Source organism: Neomonachus schauinslandi, chromosome 2 (genome assembly GCF_002201575.2).
Source record: "Neomonachus schauinslandi chromosome 2, ASM220157v2, whole genome shotgun sequence".
NCBI classification, from domain to species: Eukaryota; Metazoa; Chordata; class Mammalia; order Carnivora; family Phocidae; genus Neomonachus; species Neomonachus schauinslandi.
Window position 1 is genome coordinate 119,448,209 of NC_058404.1, and position 19,967 is coordinate 119,468,175.

Genomic DNA, 19,967 nt, shown 5'->3' on the forward strand with positions numbered 1-19,967 from the left:
ATTCTATTCGTCTTTAAATTCTTGTTTCTTTCTTGAAGTCTTTCCTTATGACATAAGCTCTGATAGCTCTCGTAGTCTGTCCGACAAGACTGTACTATAAAATAGAAGAGATTGAAAGTTTTCCCTTTATTCCTGTGTTTTAGGCCAGACTGGCAACTAGGTTGCAGATTTCTTAAATTCAGAGAGTGTTTTAGTTCCTCGTAGGGCTTAGCAAGGTGCTGGGCACATAATATTCATTCATAGTTACTTGTTAGTTGGTTAATGTGTTCTCTTAGATAGTGTCAGTAAATGTAATATTTTGTGAAAACGCTTTATATCTACTATTTAACTTAATTATCATAAGAATTTTGTAAAGTCCTAGAAAAAAGTCAGTACCTTCGGAAATTACAAGCTGTGCTCATGATTTTATGGCAATTGAAATGTTATGAAAAAAGATAAGCTAGATCACTCAACATAACAAGCGTATTATGCTAAGCAAGTCAGTCAGTCAGAGAAAGACAATTATATGATTTTGCTCATATGTGTAATTTAAGAAACAAAACAGAGGATCATAGGGGAAGGGAAGGAAAAATAAAATAAGACGAAATCAGAGAGGGAGACAAACCATAAGACACCCTTAACAAAAACAAAGTGAGGGTTGCTGGAGGGGAGGTGGGTGGGGGGATGGGGTAACTGGGTGATGGACATTAAGGAGGGCACTTGATGTAATCAGCACTGGGTGTTCTATGCAACTGATGAATCACTGAACTCTGCCTCTGAAACTAATAATATACTATATGTTAATTAATTGAATTTAAGTTTTAGAAAATGTATTAAATCAATACTTAACGAAAATTTCATTGGAAACTGCCTTTTAAGAATGTGTATTTTTTGTGAAGTATTTATTCCTTTAGTTTTTAACTAATAAAAAAAGATTTATCGGGATGCCTGGGTGGCTCAGTTGGTTAAGCAGCCGCCTTCGGCTCAGGTCATGATCCCAGGGTTCTGGGATCAAGTCCCGCATCGGGCTCCCTGCTCAGTGAGGAGCCTGCTTCTCCCTCTGCTTGTGCTCTCTCTGTCAAATAAATAAAATCTAAAAAAAAAAAAAAAAAAAAAAAAATTTTTTTTAATTAATTGTTTGATAAATTTGTTTTAAAAATCTTTTCTTTTTTTAAGCAAATGGCAAAAAGTGAATTTGATTTTTGAGGGCGTCGATACAGTTGCAAAAGTCCTGCTAAATAGTGTTCCTATTGGGAAAACAGGCAACATGTTCAAAAGATACGTAAGTATACAGTGATACCAGGTTAAAACCTACTTATATGTGTTTATGTGTTAGTTGTTTTGATTAGAGAAACGTAAGTGAGTAATTGCCCGTGTGGCTGCTACAAGCTCTTTGAAGCACTGGGTAAGTTACTTTCTTTCTCAGTTGCCTCATTGTAGAATGGTGAAAACACCACAGACCCTATGGAGTTGTTGTGAGGACTTAATACGCTAATTATATAAAATGTTTGACACAGTTCTTGGTACATGAAGAGTGTTCAGCAAATGCTCTTCACTTCTCTGTTTTTGGTGATCCAGAGTTTCATGCGAAACGCCAGTTGACAAGCTATTAAGAAGGCAAATATTCCTTTCTTTCTGGAATAATTACATTAAGATATCATATCCTGATCTCCATTCAAGGGTAGACTTTTCAAAACAAAAATAACTTATGACTTAGAAATACACGCTGTTCATACAAGAGAGTCAGGTTGTCATGAAGCATCTATGAAATTCCTTGGCAGTTCAAGGCCAAGTGTAAATAGCCAGAGCAGACATTCCAGGGCTAAAGATATTTTCTGCTTGCTCTCTTTGCCTAGGACCGTCATCTGTCAGAACAAACAGAAGGAGAAACCTAGAAATCTACTTTTGGGTAGAAGAATGTGTTCACTCGTACCTATAAGCAGGCAACGAGGTTATACTATTTCAGTGAAGTGCTTTCTTCTACAAAAAGGCTAGCCCTGAAGATCTCCGTTATTTTATGCATCTTTCATACATTTTTATATTATCTCTATCTAAAATCTGACACACGAGGCTACTTCTACATCTGTTGTTTCCTTTAATGCAGAGCTTTGATATTACCAGTGTGGTTGGAGAGGTGAACTCCCTTGAGCTGTGTTTCCAGTCACCAGTGTTGTATGCGGCCCAGCGGAGCAAAGCTCACGGCTACTCCGTGCCTCCGGACTGCCCTCCTCTTGTGCAGAAGGGCCAGTGCCATGTCAACTTCATTCGAAAGGTAACGGTCTTGCAAATGGAGGGGCCTTTAGCCTTGAGGATGGGCTGTGCCGCCACGTGAAGTGCTTGTTTGGAGACACCAGTAGTATTTCAGAAGTTGGGCGTCTCTTTCCTGCCTGCTTTATGGGATTGACAACTTGAAATCAGGGGCGCCTGGGGGCTCAGTCAGTTAAGCGTCTGCCTGCGGTTCAGGTCATGGTCCCAGGGTCCTGGGATCGAGCCCCGCATCGGGCTCCCTGCTGGGCGGGAAGCCTGCTTCTCCCTCTCCCGCTCCCCCTGCTTGTGTTCCCTCTCTCTCTGTGTCTCTGTCAAATAAATAAATAAAAAAAATATTTTTAAAAAATAAATAAATAACAAAAAATAAGGGGCGCCTGGGTGGCTCAGTCTTTAAGCGTCTGCCTTCGGCTCAAGTCATGATCCCAGAGTCCCGGGATCGAGCCCCCCATCGGGCTCCCTGCTCCGTGGGAAGCCTGCTTCTCCCTCTCCCACTCCCCCTGCTTGCGTTCCCTCTCTCGCCATGTCTCTCTCTGTCAAATAAATAAATAAAATCTTAAAAAAAAAGAAAACTTGAAATCAGAACCGAAAGATGATATGAATTTTTGTGAAGAATCTTTGTCTTCCTAGATTTCCTTCCTGAAGCATGCCTCAGAACTTAGGAAAAGAAGAAAAATAAGTGACTGATAATGTAATTTTACAAATTATTTTTTTTAAAGATTTTATTTATTTATTTGAGAGAGAGAGAGCTGACTGAGCCACCCAGGCGCTCCTACAAATTATTATTATTTTTTTTAACATTTAGGTTTATCAAGCTTTTCACCAGAGTGTAAGGTTTATATTTATTAGTGATTCTTGTTACCAGGAAGCCTCCTACAAATATTAATATATTTGCTGATGTGTTCTTATATTTTACTGCTAAGTTCACATAAAATCTAACAAAAAGGACAAAATCCACAAGGTGATTATTCTTCTTTGAGTTTCATCTGAGTCTGAATGACCTGAGTTTATTCCAGTACATGGTTGGATTAGTATTCTATGTGGCATTAACTTTTTGATTTTATTTTTATTAAAAAAAAATTTTTTTTAAAAGATTTTATTTATTTATTTGACAGAGAGAGAGATAGCGAGAGCAAGAACACAAGCAGGGGGAGTGGGAGAGGGAGAAGCAGGCTTCCTGCTGAGCAGGGAGCCGGATGCGGGGCTCCATCCTAGGACCCTGGGATCATGACCTGAGCTGAAGGGCAGACGCTTAACGACTGAGCCACCCAGGCGCCCCTATTTTAAAAATTTTTAATTGTGGTAAAATATGCATAGCACAAAATTTGCCATCTCTACCATTTTTAAGTGTGTGGTTCACTAGCATTAAGTATATTCCCATTGTTGTGGAACCAATCTCGGGAACTTTTTCGTGTTGCAAAACTGAAACTCCATACCCATTAGAAAACAACTCCCAGGGATGCCTGAGTGGCTGCCTTCAGCTCAAGTCATGATCCCAGGATCCTGGGATCAAGTCCCACATCGGGCTCCCTGCTCAGCAGGAAGCCTGCTTCTCCCTCTGCCTGCCACTCCCCCTGCTTGTGCTCTCTCTCTCTCTCTCACAAATAAATAAATGAAATAGTTAAAAATAAATAAATAAATAAATAACAACTCCCTATTTTCCCCTCCTCCCAGCCCCTGGAAACCACCATTATTTCTGTTTCTATGAGTTTGACTACTCTAGATACCTCAGATAAGTGGAATCATGCATATTTGTCTCGTGCCTGGCTTATTTCACAAGCATAATGTTCTTCGTGTTGTAGCATGTGTCTGAATTTCCCTCCTTTCTAAGTCTGAATAATATTCCATTGTATGTCCGTGCCACATTTTGTTTATTCATTCGTCTGTCGATAGACATTTGGGTTGCTTCCACCTTTTGGCTATTGTGAATAATGTTGCTATGTATGGATGTACCAAAATCTCTTTGAGATCCTGCTTTCACTTCTTTCGCATAGATAACGAGAAGTGGGATACTGGAGTATATGGTAATTCTATTTTAAATTTTCTTAGAAATTGGCATTTAGTTTTAACAACAAATATAATCATCGGTTTCACTGTGAAGATACTAAGAGTATTTTTCCAGTACTTGTTCACTAAAGCCTAGGTTGATAAATTCTGATCATTTAAGTTAAGTGGCTCTCTCTACGCTGGATGGATTTATCATTAAATTATGTTGCTTTAATATAAGTACTAAGGTCAAAATGATACCTCCTCTTGTTTTATTCAACCTACCTAAATTTGTGTCAGTGTCTCAGTATAACCCATTTGTTCATACTACCATAAAGGAACAGTCTGTAACTGAGCAGTCAGCTATTCTGTGGAATACTGTGTACTTATACTTCTGTTTCAAATTCATCTTTTGTTTTTGGCCTTCGGCTTCAAATGGCTCAGTGGTTTGAATACTAGAGTTTGCACTTTTTCTCTCTCCTCTTCTGTCTTTAATCTTCTATCAAAATGAGGACTTCCTGAATGCTAATGTTACTTTTCAGGTCTTCAATAAAAGTATATATATGTTATGCATATATCCATGTAGTAGTTTTCCTCTATCCCCCGCTCCCCCATTCAGTTTGTGGCATATAAAACACATGTTCGGGGCACCTGGATGGCTCAGTCGTTTAAGCATGTGCATTCAGCTTGAGTCATGATCCCGGGGTTCTGGGATCCAGCCTGCTTCTCCCTCTCCCTCTGACCCTCCCCCCTGCTTGGGCTCTCTTTCTCTCTCTCTCTCTAATGAATAAAAAAAAAAAATCTAGAAAAAAAAAACAAACATACTTTCAGGTTATCTAGATAGAACAAAGCCCTCATCACTGAAATCAGGAATCAGATCCAAGATTCTGCTCTCAGGGTGTGTGGAAAACTAACCCTGGGGCAAACTTACCAGAGCAATGAATTGCATCTTGATGTTTCTGGCTAGACCAACACGGTCCAGTGGAAAGAGACCTGAACTGGAGAGCAAGTCAGGAATCGTAGATCTGAATTCTAGCTTTATGACCAGAACGATCTTAAGCAAGTCCATCATTTATGTATGGAGCTATTCCCTTCCCTTCTTGACTGTTGATAGGAGCATACAGTGAAATAATAATGTAAATGCATTTTGCATATTATAAAGTGCTATATAGCTATTCAAAATGTAGGGTAGTGTTATTACTGATTTTGGAGACTTATTTCTGTAGTTACAGACTTCTAAGTGTGTAACTGATTATATGAAGTTAGTGGAATAGAGGTATCAACACAGGTCCCCTCTTGTCTCTGCTTCCTTCTCTGTCCAGCCTGGATGGTGGGGCACATCCCTTCAGCTACCCTCTTAGCAATGTTCTCCACCTCCCCCTTGTTTTCTGCCTACATCTCTGGCCGTTCCTTCTAAGTTGCTTTATCCAGATCAACTTACCCCTCTTAGAAGTTGTATTATTCATGCTTTGGTCTGTTCCAGCACTTTCCTCTTCTCATTTTATACCTTCTCTAGGCCATCTCATTTAGCTTCACTTCTTCAATAACCAGTCGAATTTCTAATGACTTATAATATTGTATCTTCAGTCCAGACCTCTCTTCAATTCCAGACCTTATAACTGGATTGCCTACTTGGCATCTTCACTTGCCTGATTCACAGGGACCTAAAGCTCAGGATGTCCAACACCTGGATCTAAACCTTTCTCCCAGGTTTCCCTGTCTCGCTGAATGGAATGCCATCCGGAATAGTTGCTCAAACCAGAAACCTAAGAGTTATTTTTGATAACACCCTCTCTCTCTCTTATCCGTCCTCCAATCCATCCCTAAGTCATTTTGACCAGGTGGACATTACCTCTTTAATAGTTCTTTAATCTTCCCATGCTCTATTTCTACTAGCATGCTTGAGTTCAGTCTATCATCATTTCTTGCATGAAATATTACCCCGGCCACCTAACTGCAGCCTACAACCTTATTTGCCTTCCTCCAATTAATTTTACATAGAGCAGCCAGAATGCTCTTTTCAGACAAAAATCATTGTAGCACTCTCCTTCTTAAAACTGTTCAACAGTTTCTCATTGCCTTTAGGCTAAAGTAACAGGTCTTAGTTCGGTCTGAGTGGGCTCATGCCCACTTCTCCTGTCTTCTCCCCATCTCTTCCCATTGTTCTCTCTTCATCTCCTGGAATGTGTCATGGTCTCTTGCACCTCAAGGACTTTGCACACGCTGTTCCTTTTGAAAGGGATGCCTTTACTTCCTTCTCCCCTAAACACACTGGACAAGTTGTACTTCCCCTTCAGATCTCCATATAAAAGTCACTATTATTCAGGGAAACCTGTCTTCACACCTTTCCCTCCTCCTCCCCATTATATTGTTCCCTGTCACTGTCTTTTGCATTTGTGATTATTTATTCAGTACCTGAATTTCTTGCCATACTGTGAGCACTATAAATGGAAGGACTGTCTGTTTTGTACACTGATGTCTCCCAGCCTGAAATATAAAGAGCACTTCAGAAATCTCTTTTGAATAAGTGGAAACTTTTATTTGAAGAAGTTGTATGAATAAGAGTGATTTGTAGCCCTTGATGGGGAAAATAGTCTGCCTTATAAGATGTTGAATATTTTTGCCCTCCTCCTTATCCCTGTCTCTTAACAAAGGAATTATATACCTGAACTTACAAACTCTTTAATAAATAGCTCCAAGATGGTTTTCATTCCAAACATGAGAATCTGATCCTGAAGTGGTGAATTTAGACAAATGTGAATGCTCTGAAGTGGTTTTAATTCTTTGTTCTTCTCTGTAATGGAAACTAATTTATCTCTATCTCAGATCTTAGGAAATAATACTTAAATGAGAACAGTTTGGCCAATTCCTCAGGCTCTATTCTACAAATGTTCCATTCAGAAAGAGCTTAGTACTTCCTGTGGTGCTTATTCCTTTTTAAAAGCTGAGCTCATAGCCTCAACATGTTAATTATCTTTATTTTTAAATGTTTCCTCGTTCTTTATAGTTATTACACTTAAACAGAATGTCCTTTATAGTTACTACAGTTAAATACAATGGTTGGTTCAGAGATATTTTGGAGCAGTTTAAAGAGTGACTGTTGTGTTGCTTCAATGTCATATGCTTTTGAAGAATAAATGTACAAAATCAGATTTTATGTTCTTAAAACAGTTCTGCGAAACTTAACTGTGTTGCATAGGTTCATGTATTAGTTATTGTATTAGTTATCTATTGCTGTATAACAAATTATGCCAAAACCTAGCAGCTTAAAATAACATTTATTATCCTAGTTCCTGTCAGTCAAGAATCTGAATGTGGCCTAGCTGGGTGCGTCTGGCTCAAGGCCAGTCGTGAGGTTACAGTGAAGTATGGACCAGGGCTCTGGTAATCTCGTGGCTCGACTAGGCCTGAAGTGTCTGGGCCTAAGCTCACTCGTGTGGTTGTCGGTAGGCCTCAGATTGGCGTCCAAGCTCACTTACTCATGTGGGCCTCTCCACAGAGCTGCCTCACAACATGGCAGCTGGCTTCCCTCATGGCCAGGAGAGAGGGGGAGAGAGCACCCAGAACAGAAGGTGCAGTTTTTTATAACTTAATTTTGGAAATGGTATCACCTCTCCTGTATTCTCTTGGTTACAAGTGATTCACTAGGTCTAATCCACACTTGAGGAGAGGGGATTACACAGGGTGTGAATACCAGGAGGGGATCATTGTAGGCCATTTTAGATGCTCTGAATGGGACACACACATATACACACACTATTATGGACTGGATTGTGTGTCCCCACTGAATTTTTATGTTGAAATCCTGATTGTCAGTAGCTAAAAGTGTAACTTTGTTTGGAGATAAATCGGTCTTTAAAGAGGTGCTTAAGTTAAAATGAGACCTTTAGGGGCGCCTGGGTGGCTCAGTTGTTAAGTGTCTGCCTTCGGCTCAGGTCATGATCCCAGGGTCCTGGGATGGAGCCCCGCATCGGGCTCCTTGCTCCGTGGGAAGCCTGTTTCTCCCTCTCCTGCTCCCCCTGCTTGTGTTCCCTCTCTCGCTGTGTCTCTCTCTGTCAAATAAAAAATAAAATCTTTAAAAAAATTAAAAAAATAAATAAATAAAATAAAATGAGACCTTCAGTGTGGGAGATAGTCAAATATGAATGATGTCCTTATAAGAAGAGGAAATGTGTGTGTGTGTGTGCGCACACACACACAGAAAAGACTATGTGAAGGCACAGTGAGAAGGTGGCTGTCTATAAGCCCAGGAGAAAGCCTTCAGAGGAAACCAGACCTGCCAACACCTTGATCTTGGACTTACCAGCCTCTAGAACTGTGAGACAAATTTCTGTTGTTTACACCACCCAGTCTATAGTATTTTGTTATGACAGACCTAGCAAACTAATATACATGTATGTAATATTTTAAAAGAACAGGTTTTTTATCATGTTTAAATTTTATGGTAATCAGGATCTGTCTTCTTTTTTCCTCTTGAAATTACAGGAGCAGAGTTCCTTTAGTTGGGACTGGGGGCCGTCCTTTCCTACCCAGGGCATCTGGAAAGATGTCAGAATTGAAGCCTATAACATTTGTCATCTGAACTACTTCACGTTTTCCCCTATATATGGTAAGCTAAGAGATGTGATTTCTTGTTTTTCTTTTTTGAGCCTCCTCTATGTAATAAAAGTTGTGTTTATAATTTGAATATATAGATGTACTTTTCAGAGACTCATTTAAAAAATTTTGTGGCACATTAAATTTGTCAGCATGAAAAATACATACAAACTGTGATTTGTCATGAAAATTTACAATATAATATAAGAAAGAGGGAGATAGATACTTTTAAACATATTTTGCAAAGAAAAAGAACGAAAGCCAGAGCAGCTCTAGATTGCTCTGAGCTAAGTGTTCCTTCTAAAAGAATTGGGCCTGCTGCCTTATACTCCTCTTCGCAGCCTCTGTTCTCACTTTCAGAACTCTGACTCTGCTGAGTTCTTGATTCACTCACATCACTGGGCTGACTATCAGTGCACGTTTCCTCCTCTAAAGGCCGTGACGTACCAGCCTTGTTTGTTTGTTTTTTTAAGATTTTATTTATTTATCTGACAGAGAGAGAGAGAGAGCACAAGCAGGGGGAGCATCAAGCAGAGGGAGAGGGAGAAGCAGGCTCCCCGCTGAGCAGGGAGACCGATGTGGGGCTCGATCCCAGGACCTGGGATCATGACCTGAGCCAAAGGCAGACGCTTAAACAACTGAGCCACCCAGGTGCCCCCGTACCAGCCTTGTTAAGAGTTGAAAATAAACTGGTAGGCAAACAAGGCATAAGGAAAGTTTTGTAAGGTAAAGAATACTACTTTTTCAGCCGAAGGAACTATTCACAAGAAAGGAGCATTGAATAAAACCTCAGACATCTCACTGACGTCAACAAATCAGTGGAAAACCGGTGAGATAGTTACGGAGTTGTTTGCCCAGCACTGTGTGTGTTTGGCATAGAAAGGACCTAGAGTATATACTCTTGCCTGCACATTGGTTGGGGTGGGGATGAGAGGTGTGAGCAATTTACCACACCAAGCAAGACTGTGTAATAGGCTTGTGGGATGGGAGCCCCAGTAGTTCAGAAAACTGAAGATCAGGGGCGCCTGAGTGGCTCAGTCGTTAAGCGTCTGCCTTCGGCTCAGGTCATGATCCCAGGGTCCTGGGATCGAGCCCCTCATCGGGCTCCCTGCTCAGCGGGAAGCCTGCTTCTCCCTCTCCCACTCCCCCTGCTTGTGTTCCCTCTCTTGCTGTGTCTCTCTCTGTCAAATAAATTAAAAAAAAAAAAAAAAAGAAAGAAAACTGAAGATCAGGGAGGATTTGCGAAGTCAGGGAAACCAGTGAAGGGGGGTCTTGAATGATACCTCACGATGCTCAGTCCATTTACGGGCAGGCCTAACTGGTTGGAATCAGCAAGAACGTGGTATGTCAGTACTGGAGTTCTGTTATCTTAAAGGCCCTGGTGACCCGAGATTGCTATTCCATCGAGCCAAATCTGTTTTCTGAAGGCAGAAGACAAAAGCAAATCAGAGGTGGTGGGTAATTGGGGTTATTAGGTGCTGCTGGCATTTTTAAATGGGAAACGGGCATGAAAAGGTGCAATTTAAATTGCACGTGTAAATGTGGCTGTTCGTAGCTCTCTAGTGCTTCTGAACTATTCAGAGGTGTAACTTGAACTGAGTCTTGCTACTAAATTCAAAGAATGGTTCATTCTTCCCCATTCCCACTGATATTTTTTTCTCAGGTATAATAAAATCTAGTGGAAGGAGGGGTCTGATTTTGCAAAAAGTTATTAATCATTTTGAAGTTTAATCAATGTTTTAGGTGGTTTGCAAAAAGTACTATGAGTTCTAGTTACCCTGATACCTGAAAATATTTGAATAACACTGTTCTAGTTTAATATAAAATTTTGAATATGAAACTAAACATATCTTCCTGAATATGAGTCATTAGAGTTCAGTTTATTAGTCACTAGTGACTGCGTGAATTTTATTGGAATTAAATCAATTTAAATGATGTTTAAAATTTAATTTAGATTCACTGTAATCAACTCCCCATATCAACTACATTTTTGATATTTTGTGACTGCAATATATTTTGTACTTAGCATAGAGAAAAATATGCTTCCTGTTCAGAGGATATGCCCTGTGCATATTAAGCAGTAATTCTTAATATGGTTAATTTTATAGATTTCAATTTGGTTATTTGATGTAATAAAGAAAATTGAAGGATAAACATGTGAAAGTGAGGAGAGGAACTTCCTTTAGGAGTTTTTTTTCCAGAACTCTTTTTCCAGTTTTCCTTTGGAAGACCGCAGTCATCACTGAAATCAATAGATATTTAAAAGTTGAAAAATAAAGAGAATAAGGTAATATATTTTATGCATTTACTTGGTATGTAGTATGAGGCAGGCACTGTGAGAGGTACTAAAAATTTTTTAAGAGGGTTAGTTCATAATCAAAACTAGATACATATAACTTTTCTTTAAAATCACATATGTTAATTTTTAGAATTTTAGTGTGAAATGAAGTTGGTCAAAACTAATGCAGACAGTGGCTATCTTGGAGAACAGTAATACAGATAGTTTGTATTTTATTCTTCTACTCAACTGTCTTTTCTAGATTTCTATGTCGAGCCTATATTGTTTCTGTAGTAAGGGAAGAAAGTCGTTAAAACAATCTATTTAGTAATTTCAGCCAACTCATTATGAAAGGCTTAGCTGATTTGACTGTCTGGCACTTTCTGCTTTCTCCCTATTGCGGCTAGAAAAAGATAACCTTATTGTTTTTCCAAATGTTCAATTTTTTTTCTGAGTTTGAATTAGTAAGTTTACCACTGAAGATCAAACGACTGACCATAACTCCCCAATTTAATTGTGTGCAGTATGACAGAAAAAGGTCTCTCTTTGACTTTTTAAAAATTAACTTGAAATTCTTATGAATTAATTTACTTTATATATCTATGTAATACATGTACAGATTTATATATTTATATTAATTTTTATATATATGTATATGTGTATATATATCCTTTTCTGTATTCTCAGTCCTTATAATGGTGGTTTCTAAACTTTTTCACTTATCAATATCCTGTGGTCATTTGTTTGATTTTGCCCTAACCTCAGCTTCCTCAATGATTTTCACCTATTCTTAATGTTCAAGATAATAAAAGCAAATTTATATTTGAAAAAAATACTGAGGTCAAAGGAAAACCAGAATTACTCCCGTTATGTCTTAGGCTCCTGTAATTGATCAAGGTATTAAGAGATACCAGTTCATTGACATGACTTTCTTTAAAACCTTACTAGAAATATTTATTTGAATAATTCCCCCTTAGCCCTGAAATATTCTAATCAGGTTTTAAATAGCAGTAGCTGTTCTAGGGCACTCACATTTTCAGTGTTTTGAACAGTGCAAGATTGACCCTGGTATTGAAAAGGGAAGCTCAGAGGCCTTTTACTGGGTGTAGAAACCCAGGAAGATGCTCCTGTTCTTTTCTTTTGGGGAGGAGGTGGAAGAATGACCCCATCTGCTGGGGGAGAGGAGGGGAGAGAGTCTGGCTGGACTTGGGTTTTTTAAGGTGTGTGGGGAGGAGAGATGGGGAGAAGATAGCTGGTAGAGCTGGATGCCCCAATCCAAAGATTAAGTCATTTATAAGCAAGAAATCTGGCCCCATGTGGAGGTGGTGGTGGTGGTGGTGGTGTGTGAGAGAGAGACAGAGAGAGACATATATTCATTTATTGATTGTCTTTTCCATGCTACTAGGTCCTTCATATTTGTAATCTGATGTGAATTGTTCACATTATGCCCTAAAATTTATTAGGGAAGGATGATCATATAGTTTTATGAGCTTTTCATAAGCTTACATAAACACATTAAGTCCAAATATATAATAAGTATGTTCTGATGAAATGCTACCTTGTTTAATCTTTTGTTACCACAGTCAGAAAAAAATAGTATAGGGGCGCCTGGGTGGCTCAGCCGTTAAGCGTCTGCCTTCGGCTCAGGTCATGCTCCCAGAGTCCTGGGATCGAGCCCCGCATCGGGCTCTCTGCTCCGCGGGAAGCCTGCTTCTCCCTCTCCCACTCCCCCTGCTTGTGTTCCCTCTCTCGCTGTCTCTCTCTGTCAAATAAATGAATAAAATCTTTTTAAAAAATAGTATAGAGAAATTTTTCAGTATATGAATCCTCACAAGCTGAGGTGAGCTGTGGATCTTTGACCTGTGCTCGGGCGCTTCCACCACCCCCTAGATGCTGCCTTCCCCCACCCTATCCACATTTACTTGCTGCCTCAGCCTAAGATGCCCCCTCCTTCATTCTCGAAGACCTGGCATTTGAGTGGGAGGAGTCAGTTTAGCTCTCACCTAGACCCTGGCCTGCCCAACAGAAGCCTGTATTGAAGGTCATTGCTGCCCTTTGCTTATAGGGAATATAATATTACAATATAGCAAAGATTTGTCCATCTTGCTCAGTGCCTTGTTTGATGCATTTTTTGAATGGCTTCATTTTGAATGACTTTTTCATTCATCTTTGAATTACTTTACCCATAAAATAACAGTATTCACCCTTGAAAATATCTTTATGGGTAGGTAGGTTGCTTGACTAATCTCGCCTTGTTGCCTGAATAGATTTTTTTCTCTGGAATTTACCAATTTATCTTTGTTTGGGGGAAATTTTGCTTTGGGTCTGTTTTGTCTTAGTTTTCATCTCTGAGGATTTTGTCCTGCCGAGTAAGCAAGGAGATCTTGCTGCTTGGTAAAGAAGGGGAAAACAGCTGTTGTAACTAACTGTGAGCCTGCCTTTCTGTCTAATGCAAGCTGTTAGCTCTTTGAAAAGCAGCTGCCGAAGGCTGTCCTATAATTCTAGCCGGAGCACAGGAAAATATCCTGTGTTTGAACTGAAACATTCTGTGGCTTGGTCATTTCAGCTTGTTGTCATTGCTGTTTCTTCACATGCACAGGGCTACCTCTTCACTGCAGCTTTTCATCACTGCAGCTTTTCATCACCTATTAAAGATGCAGGAAGCAAGCGGGCAAAAGGAGGAGCTGTTAGATAGGTGCTCAGCAGGGCGAAGCTAATCAAGGCAGCTATCTTTGAATAGCTTCCCCCCCCCCGCCCCATGAAATGAAGCATCGTTTTTCATCTTACATAGGCAACCTACCATCCTTTGCAGATCCTTCCCATGCTGACCTGAATGTTCTTCCATCTCCGTGTTAATTCTTAACCCCCCAGATACCATCCTGCATTCTTAACTGTGACCTTTGGGTATATTTTGTTTCTCTAAGTAGATTCAACGTCTTGCTTTTTTGGGTTGGGATATAATTTATAGTGCCTGTCAAGGTTTACAGACAGTAATTATTCAAGAAATATATTTGTACTCTTCGATGCTCCCATAACTGTTGTCATGCCCTTGTGAGATAGTTTAGGTTACAAAAATGGTATTTTGAAAATGGAGGAACTGTGGCAACATATAATTATGCATTTAGTAGAGGGTCAGACACATCCTTTGTGTTTGTAGATTTCAGCATTCTTTTTCACAGACTCTTTTATTAAGAGGCTAACAGTTTATTTTTACATTCCGCCTCACCCCCCCAAATGCTTTGTTTCACATTGAATGTATTTGGTATTTGGACTTAGGATTCTGAAAGGCAAAAAGTACCTTTGCTTTTGTCATTTTATTTTATTTTTTCCATTATGATAAGTGTACTTTCTAATCCCCATCACTTATTTCCCCGGTCCTCCCACCCAGCTCCCCTCTGGTAGCCATCAGTTTGTTCTCTTTCTTGGTTTGTCTCTCTCTCTTTTTCTTCCTTTGCTCATTTGTTTTGTTTCTTAAATTCCACATATGAGTGAAATCATGTGGTATTTGCCTTTCTCTGACTGACTTGTTTCGCTTAGCCCAGTACTCTCTAGCTCCATCCACATTGTTGCAAATGGCAAGATTTCATTCTTTTTATGGCTGAGTAATGTTCCATTGTATATTATATACCACCTCTTCTTTATTCATTCATCTATTAATGGACACTTGGGCTGCTTTCATAGTTTGGCTGTTGTCAATAATGCTACTATAAACATTGGGATGCATGTATCCCTTTGAATTTGTGTTTTTGTATATTTTTGAGTAAATGCCCAGTAGTGTGATTCCTGGATCCTAAAAGTATCTTTGCATTTGGTTTTCCTCAGTGTTTATACAAAAATTTTGGTGTGTGCCTGCTAGTATTTTTGTCTTTGAGAGGTGCTTCTGTGAGAAATGCATGCAAAGTGGAGAACACTAGAGTCAGGAAACCTGGGCCCTTGACTTGTCCTTTGGCTCGGGAACTTTTGAGCTAGGTTCTATAGTTGGGGCCTCAGGAACCTCATCTACAAAGTGATGCAGAGATTGCCAAATTTCTTCTGCCTTTAACATTCCATAGTTCTTTTCTTGTGTTTGTAAGTTACAGCAGTCATTACAACCTAGTGAAGGTATAAGTAGAAGAAATTCTACTTACAGAAGAATTCAGTTTTGCTTGAAGCTAGACACATGACTAAATAAAGACATTGATACTTGCGGCTTAATTATAATCAGTTAAAGCAAGGGTTAGAATATAGTTTGAGTCTTTCTGGTAGTTGTGAACACATTTTGAATTCAAGTAACTCAGCCGTCTCTTATTTTTCTACTTCTTTGTCTTTTTACACTTTTCTTTTTCTCTTAGACAACTGACTAAAGCTATTTTTTAAAGACTTTATTTTTAAGTAATCTTTATACGCAACATGGGGCTTGAACTCACAACCCCAAGATCGAGTCACATGCTCTATCAATTGAGCCAGCCGGGCGCCCCAAGCTGTTTTTTCTTTCTTTTTTTTTCTGACCACATCTTGACAAAGAAGTAGTTATGGGAATATAAAAGGAGCAAGCTGGCATATTTTAGAGGATTTTAAAGGTTAGTGTATTGGTCACATCTACACAAATTGGAACTGTCTTGAAGATTGTTTGGATGAAGAAACAGCACACATTATTCTGGTTGTATAGCTGCCTACTCTTTATACAAATTTCCATCCAAGTCAGATTCATGGTGGTTGGTTGGTTGGTTGGTTTGTTTTCAAAGAGACCTCACTGAATCAGTTTTGGAAAAACCTGAAAATGAGTCAGTGGCCAGAACCACATTCTCTGCCGTTCTCTGGGTTGTCTGCCTGATTGAGGTTATATGGAACAAACTATAGAGCGTGGCCTCTTCTGCAGGGAGCAGGACATCAGCTAGGGCATCCCTGAGTCTTTGGGCTGGCGAAAGCCTCAAGTTGTAGAGAGAGCAGGTCAGCCTTGCCTGTCTACCCTGTTTTGATAGAATTCCTGTGTTGTTTGGGCTCAGAGTTGATTAGTCAGAGTGAGGAGAGGATGTAAAATTTGGTGTAACTGGGAAGGAGACCTGGGAAAGGATTTTGAGTCATTTAATAATTTTTCTTCTTAGCTATCCCCATCCCCAGTACTTTATCCATTTTTGGAATTATTTGCATTCAACTGCAGGAGAGCTGGGCGTGATAGGCATTTGTTATTTTTTTGGTCTCCATTTTTTATTTTTATTTGTTTTATTTTATTTTATTTTTTATTGGAGTGTAGTTGACTCACAATGTTATATTAGTTTCAGGTGATTCAACAAGTCTACCACACTATTACAATACCATTGCCTGTATTTCCTATGCTGTGTCTTTTCTCCTGTGACTTATTCATTTTATAATAGGAAGCCTGTATCTCCCACTCTCCTTTATCCATTTTGCCCACCACCTCTCCACACCCTCCAATCCTCTGCCCTTCTGGCAACCATCAGTTTGTTCTCTGTATTTATGTATCTGTTTTTGTCTTTTGCTTGTTTTGTTTTTTAGATTCCACATGTAAATGAAGTCATACAGTATTTGTTTTTCTTTGTCTGACTTCCTTCACGTAGCATAAAAACCTCTAGATCCAGGGGCACCTGGGTGGCTCAGTCGGTTAAGCGTCTGACTTTTGGTTTCGGCTCAGGTCATGATCTTGGGGCAGAACCCTGCAGCATGGGGCTCCCCACTCAGCAGGGAGTCTGTTTCTCCCTCTTCCCCTCCCCCAGCTTGTACACTCTCTCTCTCTAATAAATAAACAAATAAATCTTAAAAAAAAAAAAAACCAACCAAACCTCTAGGTCCATTCTTTTTTGTGCCTGAGTAGAATTCCATTATACACACATACACACCATATTCTCTTTATCCACTTATCCATCAGTGGACACGTAGGTTGCTTCCTTATCTTGGCTGTTGTAAATAATGCTCCAGTAAACATAGGGATGCATATATCTTTTCAAATTAGTGTTTTTATTTTCTTTGGGTAGATACCCAGTAGTTGAATTACTGCATCATATGGCATTACTATTTTTGATTGTTTGAGGAACCTCCATATGGTTTTCCACAGTGACTTCACCAATTTACATTCCCATCAACAGTGCACAAGGTTCCTTTTTCTCTGCATCCTCGCCAGCACTTGTTATTTCTTGTCTTTTTGATTCTAGCTATTCTGACTGATGTGAGGTGATATCTCATTGTGGTTTTGGTTTGCATTTCCCTGATGGTTAGTGATGTTGAGCATCTTTTCATGTGTCTGTTGACCAACTGTATGTCTTTTTTGGAAAAATGTCTGTTCAGATCCTCTGCCTATTTTTTAATTGGATTATTTGTCTTTTTGGTGTTGAGTTGTATATGTTCTTTGTGTATTTTGGATATTAACCCCTTATAGAGTATATCATTTGTGAATATCTTCCTGAATTCAGTAGCCTTTTATTTAAAAAGATATTATTTATTTCTTTATTTGAGAGAGAGAGAGAGATAGCAAGAGAGAGCATGAGAGGGGAGAGGGAGAAGCAGGCTTCCCGCCGAGCAGGGAGCCCGATTTGGGGCTCCAATCCCGGGACCCTGAGATCCTGACCTGAGCTGAAGGCAGATGCTTAACTGACTGAGCCACTCGTGCCCCTGAGTTCGTAGCTTGCCTTTTTATTTTGTTGATGGGTTTTTTTTTTGCTACACAAAAGCTTTTTAGTTTGATATAGTTCTACTTATTTATTTTTGCTTTTGTTTCCCTTGCCTTAAGAGACATATCTAGAAAAATGTTGCTTAGGCTGATGTCAGAGAAATTACTCCCTATGTTTTCTTGTAGGAGTTTTATAGTTTCATGTCTCACATTTAGGTCTTTAGTGCATTTTGAGTTCATTTTTGAGTATAGTGTAAGAAAGTGGTCCAGTTTCATTCTTTTGCGTGTAGCTGTCCAATTTTCCTAGCAGAATTTATTGAAAAGACTGTCTTCTCCCCATTGTATAGTCTTGCCTCCTTTGTCATAAATTGATTGACCATATAATCATGGGTTTATTTCTGGAGTCTTTTTTTCTGTTCCATTGATCTATGTGTGTATTTTTGTGCCAGTGTCATATTGCTTTGTAGTATATCTTGAAATCTGGAATTGTGATACTTCCAGCTTTGTTCTTTCTCAAGATTGCTTTGACTATTCATGGTAGGAGTGATGGGTATTCTTTAGGAAAGGGTAATTTGTCAATGCTAGGGGAGGTATGACAGGAAGCTGTATTCTAGAAATGGGTCTTCATTTATAAGAGGGAGCTCTCCTTAACTAAAAACAGGATTATATGTTTAAAAAGTAACAAGTAAAAAGAAGTGACCAGTTAATACCAGGAAGATTATTGATGACTTAAAACTCTACATGTGCTTTTGGAGACTGAATTACTTAAATTCTCCATGGCTTCTGGAAGGAAGGGTTGTATTCCATTTGGAAGTAGAGGAGAGGGCTAAATATGTCGGTATAGTGTCTCTGCTGATGACACGATAGACTTACAAGTGTTCATATTGGGTTTTTGAATTCTGCAGCCTTAGTTTTTTTACTTAGCAGCACCCAAGGAAGTTAGCTGGATGAGCCCCAGAGGACTGCTGACTTACTTTAGAACTTTCCCTGTTAGAAGCAATAGAAACTGCCAGTAAGCTTTGGGAACTGCATTATTTGTCTTCCTACCGGAGGCTCTTACAAGCGCTGATTTTCCACCAAAGAGGAAGTGATAGGAAACATCCAAGGGGTCAGCTTGAACTTGGTTGGTTATTAGTAGAGCAGAACTAAAATCTTTCTGAAGAAATTAAAGAAAAGGGGATTTCAGTTCACCGTGAAGACTTTATAGTAGTCAAGGCTAGCAAAAAGGAAGGCTATTTTGTGAGGCAGAGGGTTTTCTCCTTATAGATATTAGAGAGATTAGAATAGCCTTTTTGGGTAGGGATCAATAAACATTTTCTGTTAAGGGTCAGATAGTAAACGTTTTAGGCTTTTTGGGCCATGTGGCCTTTATTGTAACTATTGTGCTCAGCCATTGTAGCACGGAGGCAACCAAAGACAGCGTGTACTCAAATGAGCATGGTTGTTGTAGCCTGACTTAGCAAAATACCACAGGCTGGGTGGCTCCAACAGTAGGTACTGATTTATTTTATTTTTTTTCAAAGATTTTATTTATTTGACAGAGAGAGAGACAGTGAGGGAGTGGAAGAGGGAGAAGCAGGCTTCCCACTGAGCAGGGAGCCCGATGTGGGGCTTGATCCCAGGACCCTGATCATGAGCTGAGCCGAAGGCAGACACTTAACTGACTGAGCCACCCAGATGCCCCCAGACATTGATTTCTTACAGTTCTGGAAGCTGGGAAGGCTCAGATCAAGGTGCTCACTGATGAGTTTGTAGTGAGGACTCTCTTCCTGGCTTGCAGATAGCTGCGTTTCTTGCTGTGTCCTCACATGATTGGGGTGGTGGGGAGAAAGAAAGAAAAACATTCAGAGAGGCAGACAGAAAGAAAGAGATAAAGGGAGGGAGGGAAAAAAGGAGGTAGATCTCTTCCTCTGATAAGACCACAGACCTATCAGATTAGGGCCTCACCCTTATGACCTCACTTAACTTAATTACCTCCTAAAGATTTACCTCCAGATACAATCATACTGGGGAGTTAGGGCTTCCACGTAAGAATTTCGGAGAGGTGGGGGGACACAATTCAGTCCATAGCAGCTGTGTTCCAATAAAGTTTTATTTATAAAAAGAGGAGGTAGGTCAGATTTGGCCCAAACACCAGTTGTTTGTCAGCCATGGTCTAGAGGGAATTAAACACTTACCAGAAAGTACACTGGGGGATCTGTCAACATCTAGTTCAAAAGTTTTATGACTCTGTGCTGTTGTGGCTAAAGACTGAGCCAA

The 19,967-nt window shown here is 39.6% G+C and overlaps 1 protein-coding gene across 1 annotated transcript in view; it reads left to right on the forward strand.

Annotated features, from left to right (window-relative positions):
* MANBA (mannosidase beta) overlaps window positions 1-19,967 on the forward strand; it is a 111,170-nt gene that overhangs the window by 18,971 nt on the left and 72,232 nt on the right. The window contains exons 3-5 of the mRNA XM_021680372.1: window positions 1,156-1,261; window positions 2,084-2,251; window positions 8,716-8,839. Of these exons, the coding sequence (XP_021536047.1) occupies window positions 1,156-1,261; window positions 2,084-2,251; window positions 8,716-8,839 (398 nt within the window). The remainder of the gene's footprint in view (window positions 1-1,155; window positions 1,262-2,083; window positions 2,252-8,715; window positions 8,840-19,967) is intronic.